The following is a 9,881-nucleotide window of genomic DNA, read 5'->3' on the forward strand; positions in this document are numbered from 1 at the left end:
GTTGTTTGGTCAGAGACATTCACACCAGTGGCCTGCTGGAGGTCATTTTGTAGGGCTCTGGCAGTGCTCATCCTGTTCCTCCCTGCCCAAAGGAGCAGATATTGATGTGCCTTCCTGGAGAAGTTGGATTGCCTGTGCAACCTCTGTAGGGTCCAGGTATCGCCTCATGCTACCAGTAATGACATTGACTTCAGCCAAATGCAAATGATTGTCTCGAGGCACAAATCTGGGGAAGGTTACAGAAAAATGTCTGCTGCTTTGAAGGTCCTACCGAGCACAGTGGCCTCCATCATCCGTAAGTGGAAGAAGTTCAAAACCACCAGGACTCTTCCTAGAGCTGGCTGGCCATCTAAACTGAGCGATCGGGGGAGAACAGCCTTAGTCAGTGAGGTGACCAACAACCCGATGGTCACTCTGTCAGAGCTCCAGAGGTCCTCTGTGGAGAGAGGAGAACCTTCCAGAAGGACAACCATCTCTGCAGCAATCCACCAATCAAGGCTGTATGGTAGAGTGGCCAGACGGAAGCCACTCCGTAGTAAAAGGCACATGGCAGCCCGCCTGGAGTTTGCCAAAAGGCACCTGAAGGACTCTCAGATCATGAGAAACAAAATTCTCTGGTTTGATGAGACAAAGATTGTACTCTTTGGTGTGAATGCCAGGCGTCCCGTTTGGAGGAAACAACGCACCATCCCTACAATGAAGCATGGTGGTGGCAGCATCATGCTGTGGGGATGTTTTTCAACTGGAACCTGGAGACTAGTCAGGATACAGGAAAAGATGACTGCCGCAATGTACAGAGACATCCTGGATGAAAACCTGCTCCAGAGCGCTCTTGACCTCAGACTGGGGCGACGGTTCATCTTTCAGCAGGACAACGACCCTAAGCACACAGCCAAGATATCAAAGGAGTGGCTTCAGGACAACTCTGTGAATGTCCTTGAGTGTCCCAGCCAGAGCCCAGACTTGAATCCGATTGAACATCTCTGGAGAGATCTTAAAATGGCTGTGCGCCGACACTTCCCATCCAACCTGATGGAGCTTGAGAGGTGTTGCAAAGAGGAATGGGCGAAACTGGCCAAGGATAGGTGTGCCAAGCTTGTGGCATCATATTCAAGAAAACTTGAGGCTGTAATTGCTGTCAAAGGTGCATCGACAGAGTATTGAGCAAAGGCTGTGAATACTTATGTACATGTGATTTGTCAGTTTTTTTTATTTTTAATAAATTTGCAAAAACCTCAAGTAAACGTTTTTCATGTTGTCATTATGGGGTGTTGTGTGTAGAATTATAAGGAAAAAATGAATTTAATCCATTTTGGAATAAGGCTGTAACATAAACAAAATGTGGAAAAAGTAATACGCTGTGAATACTTTCCGGATGCACTGTATATGCAGTATACTGTAACTGCTACAGATGTACCTCTTACTCTGATACAAGCACAAAGGGTTTTGCTATATAAATGCCTTCTTCTTTACTTGAGGATGGGGCTTCTATTCTATTTCCGCACATAAAGCAGGAGGCAGAGTGGTTTCTGAGTTTATTTCTTCTAAAGTTGAAGGAGGAAAAGCTAGAATAGCATAAATGGGTTCAAAGTTAACAAATAGGCTTAACCCACCACACTTTAGAACCTATATCATTACTAAATAAATATAAAAGGCTACATCTGCGGAGTTAAATTGAAAGAAAATTCTGACATCTTATGCATTAAAATGGAGCTGGAGTGTACAGATACATTTTGTGTGTGAGTGTGTATATGTATTGTGGCGAGTCACTGGAGCTGCGACCCGGCCAGGACGCCTGGAAGGACTGGGAGGTGGCATGTACATCCTCCAGGCCACGAGGGGGCAATCGCCCTGGATTAGAGAAGGACCACGGGAGAAGAGCAAGGAGGCTCAAGCCTATTGGGGCCAGTGGCCACCGCCAGGGGGCGCCCTGAGTCTCAGAGAGCCCGGGATCGATTTACTTCCGCCACACCCGTGAAGATGGAGGAGGATCCCTCCGGGGACATCTGGAGGGATTCCGAGTGCTCTTCCGCCACACTAGGAAGTGTCGTCAGAGGGAGCACCTGGAGCACATCTGGGTGAGAATAAAAGGGCCCGCCATCCTACAGTCTGGGAGTTTAGAGTTGGGAGTGGGAGCGGGACAAGGCTCCCGTGGAGAGAGGAAGGGTGGTCCAGGGTCAAAGAGAGAGAATCCCGGAGGAGTGGTGATTGGTGATAGGAGCACAGTGCACTGTGCGAGACTGTGTCAGTTGATGGAGAAAATAAACGTGCTTTTGATAAAGATGCAGTGCCTGTCTGGTGGTGGTCGGGCATGTCTCACAGTATGTATATATGTGTATATATTTACTAGCAAAATACCCGCGCTTCGCAGTGGTGAAGTACTGCCTTAAAACTTTTATTACGAAGAAAATTAAACCTTTTTAAACTGAGGGAAAATATACCAATAATTATTTAAGGATCTCTTTGTATACCACATTGTGAGTTCGGCCCTCCGGTTGTAATATGATCAAGCTGTGCACTGAGCTTACTCTTGAACATGCAACGTACAGTTGGCCATGTGAACAGTAATCTTGTTTCAAATCTCACAGCTTGGATTGCTGCTATCATAATCAGTTTGAGTTTCATGGTTTGTTTCAATTACAACAGTATTTGTAGGACTTGTGTTGAAGTGACATTCGGCATCTGTCAAGCATTGTAAGCATACAACCGGTTTCATTGATCACTTCACTTCACATCCAGCTTTAGAGAGTTTATACATCCATAAACATCAAAGTGTCCACTGCTGAAATCGTCACCTGTGAATCTAAGATGTTTAAGAGGCATTGGCGGTTGTCGAAAGGTGTAAAATATTTGGCCATTTCGGTACACTTGAAAGCGAGAGCCAAACAATTCAGTGGCAGCCATCAATTCATATGCTTAAGCCCTTCACCTATGGTTCTGCATTTCACTCTTCTAGTGCTCCTGTGTAGTATAATTATCTCTTGTACCATCATCAGTCCACACCTTGAACCTGCCATCTCTGGGCATGGAAACCACTCGGTAAGTGACAGTTCTTTGATCGATGGTGATCACCTCGATAGACATGTTAATGGGGGTACAGTTGGAATGATAAAGGAAATGGGTACCTGAACAATGTAAAGTAAGTCTAAAATACCTACACAATAACTATAATCGTAATAAACGAACAATAAAACAGCGGAGAAGCCGTGGATTAAATAAAAAGGCTGTAGTTATCAGCAGGGAGACATGAATCCCGTGGCGAAGCAAGGAAGGGAATGTAGAGACCGGAGCAACGGACGGGCAGCCAGCCAACAACGTGGGAGGCGTTGGGATGGGGGACCACACGCCGCCTCACACGGTGACCGAGCTGCAGGCTATGGACGTATATATGAATATATACGTAAGTAGGATTCAGTTAGCCTTGGGAACCCAGAACCTAGAAACTCCACACAGAGCCATAGCAAGGTTTGGGGCAGCCACTCGTATAAATGGTATCCTGGCTGCAAAGTCTATGTTACACAGCACTGATGTGCACAAAACCGAGTCCAAAACAGGACTGAGGGTATAGGGAAAAAGAGTGGAGGCTTTTAAAAGTTTAAGACTGGAAGTGAGGTCAAAGGGGTCGGGCTCATAAGAGTCTTCAGTCATAGCCTCGAGCCCGGACGTGACATCATAGGGGCCAGAGCCAGCAAGGTTGTCTTCCAAAGGCTCGGACCCGGAAGTGACGTCAAGGGCCAGGTGGAATCTCCCGTGAATGGTCTGCAGGAAAGGGAGAAAAAGAGTCAGTGCACTCTGCCACATCCTGGTCTTATTTGGAACTGCCCTTACTCAAGCCCTTTAGCTGCCTCCCATGCGCACGTGTGTGACTATATATATATATATATATATATATATATATATATATAGATATATAGATATAGAGATATAGATATAGATATAGATATAGATATATATAGATATAGATATAGATATAGATATAGATATAGATATAGATATAGATATAGATATAGATATATATATAGATATAGATATAGATATAGATATTTGAAGAAACTAGATATAGATATAAACACATTTTCAGTTATTTCACCTGTTTTTAGAATTAAAACACATTTACAGTACATAACTCCACATGTTTTCATTCATAGTTTTGATGCCTTCAGTGAGAATCTACCAATGTAAATGGTCATGAAAATAAAGAAAACACATTGAATGAGGAGGTGTGTCCAAACTTTTGGCCTGTACTTATATGTATATATGTGTGTGTGTGTGTGTGTGTGTGTATATGTGTGCATGTATATGTGTATATATATATTATAATATAATATATGAATTCATAGGTCTGATCACAATCTGATATTTGGGTGGTTACATACCAGGTAACGCGTTGCTCAGCCAGCCAGCAGATATGTGCCACACCCTCTCAGTTGCGAGAAGCAGATCACAGACATGTTAATATAGTACGTGCCAAATAATACAATAATAAAACATCCTCTCAAATAAGCCAACCAGTTGTTGTGGCACTACGTCTGAGGCTCTGCCTCAGGTGCTGTGTCCAAGTACACTTGATGAGCCCCAAATAGATATAAAAAAAAAAATGTAATTTCCTTTTTATTTATCAAGTGATATTTCCTTTTTAATGTAATATCTGTGTTACATTTATTGGTAATTGTATATCTTATGATTTACTTTTATATTTTTTTTGCATTTTACTATGTCCACCCATTAATCTGCTACATCAAGATTTAGAATGCCCTTCATTTTTATTTCCTGATTGAATAATTTAATGGGTAAAAATGAAGTTTTATTTAACATGTAAATAACCTCAAATGAATGTTCTCTTTTTAACTTTGTTTGTTCACAGTCTTTTTTTTTTTTTCTTTTTCATGTATTTTTTTCTCCGCAGTCCTGAAAGTCTTAAGCAGAGAGTAGACATGTTTTACGTGACGCCAGAAATCTCCACGTGTGCGGACAGCCCATTATGGTACACAACCTCTTCATTGGACAGAAGCACCCTGGAAAGAATGCTTACTCGTGTCCTTTTAATAAAGGATCTTTACAGTGAAAGAGACTATTCAGACATGGGAGAAAATGATTAATTTTCATGACTCTGGTCATATAGGAATATACAGCATCAGAGAGAGACTTGCTGCTATAATTTCTTAGGGATATCACACATAATTCAAATAATCCTCAATTTATACATGTGTAGCATATAATGCCCAGATTGGGTACTGTAAATATGTTTTCTTTTCCCAAATGTGAGGGGGACATTTTGTGTTATCTGTGTAGTGATTTTAGCATACTAAACACTCTCTCACAAAACATTTTTTAATTATTTATTGATTAGATTTATTTGTAAGTTTTTACATTGCAAATTCAGACTTAAATGTGCCATGTATATTTTTATTTTAGTTCAGGGTGTTTTTTTTCTTTTGTTTTTTAGATAAGAATATGGACAGGTTGGAGTGAATACAGTATTTAAAAACTCATTTTCCCTACTCTCTCTCTCTCTCTCTCTCTCCTTACCACTTCCCTAATTTGCCCTGTCAGCAGGATAATGTAATATAGTCTTTAGCACTATTAAAGACCTTTAAAAAAATGCTGTTCTGCATAATCAATGGGGGTGGGTTATTGTGTTATCTTTTGGAGGAATTGATAGTATTTTTGTGCCTTCTTTCTCTCCAGTATTTGTGAGCCATGTATGCTTTTATTGAAGAATGAGCGTCTTTTATTGAATTTCAATTTTTTTCAAGTTTGTTACCCTGTATATAACACTGGAGGCATTCTTGCAGTATGTTTGCTAATTATTTTATATTAGCCATTCTTGCCTTTCAGGTTGTGATGGTTTGTTTTAAAATGTCACTATAAACAAAATTCGTCTGCATTTGTCAATGTGGTATATAAATTGTACCACAATACAAATTCAAAACTGTTCACTGAAAAAAAAATCCCCAAACAAATATCACAGTATATACATATTATTTTCTTATTTGCTAGAGTTTAATATATTTCAGCTATATTTTTGTCATATGCCTTTTCAAATACTAAAAAGTTCACATTATGTGGCTGCATGGGCTCAGAAAATGAAATGACAGTGACATGCCTAGTGTTTAAAATAAATGGGACCGATGACGTGGCTGTCTGCTAGTAAATGAGGATTACCTGGTTAAAATTCCTGTAATTCTTGAAAAGGGGCTAAATATACTGACCTCTGAATGGTCCTTCAACTTAATACTCATCAAGCACTATATAGTGATTTATGTTTCATTGGCTATCATTCCAAGAATTCTCCTAGAAGTCCTGCATTAAAAGTTCCATAAGTTCCATAAGGGATGTTTTTTATACTAATACAAATAATTCAATGTTTGCAAGTTACTAAGAAAAGAAATTTCAGATTTTCGGTTTACTGCTTGTGGAATCCTACAGAAATGTCCAAATGTTATATACTGTACACCACTTGCATTTTTGTGCGGGATAACATAATGTTAGAATTAAATGCAGGTTTACTGCTACCAGGCCATATAGTTGTTTTGTACAGTTTTACAGGACTTTGTTGATTTATATAACTTGTACAGTGTTTGTTTATACTTCTGTTCACACTGAGTTTATAATGTGGATGGCATCCAGCAGTTAATTTGTACATTTTCTTAAAGTATAAAATGACTTTCTAACTTGTATATTCAGATGGAGGATGTTAATGTTAAAAGAAGCTACTTTAGTCATTTTCCAAAACAATTTCCAGACCTCATTTCTGAACGTGTTCTTTTATCAAAGCATGTGCACAGTAAATTCCAGGTTGCACACACGTATAGCTTCTTTCTTTGTTATTGTGATTTGTTTATCAGTAGCTTCTTCAAATAAAGGTTGAAATAAAAAAAAAATACAGGTTAACAAAATCTAATGTGCAGTCTAAAGACAATAATGTTTATTTCTGTCCCTGTTTTTGTAGCAAGTGATCTCTGGCAGAGAGGTGCCTGCTAGTAAAGCTATGCTCTTGTTTATGTGTCTCCTTATGGGAGAAGATTCTGCAGGGACTGTCTCATGGTTTTAGTTGCTCATGATTCATGACTGTCTCTCCTTTGTGCAATAGCCGTCCGTCCAAACTGTCCTCTGTTGTGTTAAATGATTGTGAAATGCTATGGCAAATTAACCACTCTCACATTGTGACTTGTGCAACTCATGGCAAGAGAGAAATAAAGTAGATTCAAGCTCAGACTTGCAGAGAAACCAGTGTGCCAGTTTGCAATTGAGCTGAAACACAAACACAGCAGATTGATGACTTTAAGCTCTAAATAAAGTTTTACATTACAAGACAAATACAGTATGAGCTCAAAAGTTTGTGATATGCTAAACATTTGATAGCACAAGCCTGGTCTATCACTCCAGCAATGAAGAGATGTGCCTCTTTGACCTAAATGTTAATGTATGCTGTAGCCTTCAGACATAGCTTTACTTGTTGCAAAGTACATAGCGTCTTCCAGACAAGCACACCTCACTGGCCTGTAAGGAATGAAAAAGCCATGGAGAATGGTGAGTAGAATTTTTGTGGTAGGTCAGTACCTAACCATTTGAGGCTGACAAAATTATGTAACGTTTTACTTGTGTTATTGAGCCTAGTGCTTTTTTTTTATGACGATGGCTGAAATCTTGAATCTTTCTTGTACTTGAAGGCTCTTGCAAATTGCTGTGCCCTGCTGGAAATACACATAATTAGCAATGTCTGCCCAGCAAAATTGATCTTTCTATAAATTTGGTTATTAAAAAAAAAAAAAAGTGCTAAAAACATTAAAATGCGAATTTGTAAAATGAAAGGGTTAAATTACAGGTCTTTATTCACTGTAAATTCCAACTTGGTTGCAGTTGAGGCCCAAGATTGCAGTATGTTAGACACCTAAATTTTGTTTGCTCCGCTGACTGCAGCGGTTCCTTACTACAAGAAGGACTTGACATGAGTTGTTGGTTTCGTAAACCGTTTTGTTTCAGATGTAGTAACTGTTGGGAAAAGTCCATTTCCTGTGATTTGCCATTCCATGTGTAATGTGTGGTTGATTACAAGATCATACTTGGTGAAGTATCAAGTTTTTATGATATGTACTGAGAATACAATTAACTTTTTTTTACCCCCAGTCTTCAGATGATGGCACACAACAGACCCAAGAGCACAGAGATGTTGGGCCGGGGGGGTTGCGGTTCCCAAGTTTTCTTCCGGGGCTGCCGGTTTTTGTTTCAGCCCAGTTTATTCGTTAAGAAGTCAATTATTGCTGCTGAAGAAGTCATGGCTCAGACAGCATTTTTGTGTTTCATTTTTATTAAGTTGTTCATTGAAACTCCCAATCCTTCATATTGTATTTGCAAATGGCAAAGCAACCAGCATCTTAAACTGGGCCCTGTTATAGCTCAGTGTTAATCATGAAGTATCTGTTTAGGAAAATAGTGGGTGTTGAGAGAAAGTGATTTTAGATGATTAAATATATTTGAGGTACAAGGTAATCTCCTCTAAAGAAGAATTTTTATATTATGAAGAAACTACAGTGCCTGTAAGTAGCCTTTTTAATAATAAGAAAGACTCTATTAATTAAAAGTCAAAATGAAAAGAGACCTATGCAAAGAGATGTAAACTGATCACAAATTAAATGCACACTATTTGAGCACATGTGTGTTCTCTATTCAGGTCAGTATTTAGCAAATGCAGCCATGACACCCTGAGGTCTGTGTGTACAGGTCTGTCTGTCAGCTTTGACATCTGGACACTGCGCTTTTTCCCCTTTTCTTCTTTCCTTACTGTTCAAGCTGTGTCTGGTTGCTCAGAGATTTTGTGTAAACAGCTTTTGTTCAGTCCAGCAACACATCCTCAGTTAGACTGAAGTCTGGACTCTGTCTCCACCGTTCAGGACATGAACGTTGTTGTTAGGCCTTTCCTATGTTCCTTTGGCTTTACAGTTGTTCTCCTGCCCGATAACATCTCCAAAAGGTGCAGACTTCATGATGTTTTCCTCCAGGATGTTCATGTCTACCATCATAACCCTTCCAGGGCCAGCTGCAGAGAAGCATCCCCACGGCACAATGCCACCGCCACCATGTTTTACAGTAGGGATGGTGTGTTTTTGATGATGGGCAGTGTTTAATTTACAGCAAACTTGGAGTTTAGTATGGTGGCCAAAAAGCTCAATGTTGGTCTCATCAACCCATAGAAATTTCTTTCAGCTGACATCTGTGTGCCCCGTGTGCATTCTGACAAAGTAGCTGAGATGTCATGCATTTTATTATTTATTTATTTAATTGCTTGGTATTTGCCAGTCTCCCATAATGTTGTGACTGGTGAAGAATCTGGGTGACAGTTGTTGTGAGCACAGACTCTCTAATCTCATCCACTGTAGCCTGTAACTCCTTCAAATGGCCTGCTCCAGACAGATTTAGGGCTTTTCCATACTCTGCCATTTCTTACATTTTAATTTAACTGGACTTCAAGGGATAATCAATGACTTGGATATTTTCTTGTATCCATCCCCACACTTATGCTTTTCACGGAGTTTCTTGGAGTGTCCCTTTCCTTCACTGTTGAGCGTTCATCACTAATTGACTCGCCACAAGACAGACCTTCCAGCAATCCATCGGAACCCCAGACTGGTGATCTCCACTGAACTGATGATGCAACTCCTAAATGGGTTGTCCTATTTAAGGGAGTGAATACCGAAGTGATTGATTTTTAGGTGTTTCATATTCGTGATTAATTTAGACCATTTTGCAGAGCTGTCTTGTTGACATTTAAGAATCTTTTCCTATCGATTAGTTTCAAAAGACCCAAGTTAAATCTATTGTGATTCAATGGTATGTATCAATAAAATGTGAAAGGAAATACTTTTTATAAGCACTCTGAG

The 9,881-nt window shown here is 39.8% G+C and overlaps 1 protein-coding gene across 2 annotated transcripts in view; it reads left to right on the top strand.

Annotated features, from left to right (window-relative positions):
* The window catches only part of zmym2 (zinc finger, MYM-type 2), a 92,687-nt gene extending 85,457 nt beyond the window's left edge, over window positions 1–7,230 (top strand). For both annotated transcript variants that reach the window (XM_039743999.1, XM_039743998.1), the window contains one exon: window positions 4,907–7,230. In XM_039743999.1, coding sequence (XP_039599933.1) covers window positions 4,907–5,099 — 193 coding nt within the window. In that variant the 3' untranslated portion in view covers window positions 5,100–7,230. The remainder of the gene's footprint in view (window positions 1–4,906) is intronic.
* Window positions 7,231–9,881: the final 2,651 nt, after the last annotated feature.

The sequence above is a fragment of the Polypterus senegalus genome, chromosome 2 (genome assembly GCF_016835505.1).
Source record: "Polypterus senegalus isolate Bchr_013 chromosome 2, ASM1683550v1, whole genome shotgun sequence".
Classification (NCBI taxonomy): domain Eukaryota; kingdom Metazoa; phylum Chordata; class Cladistia; order Polypteriformes; family Polypteridae; genus Polypterus; species Polypterus senegalus.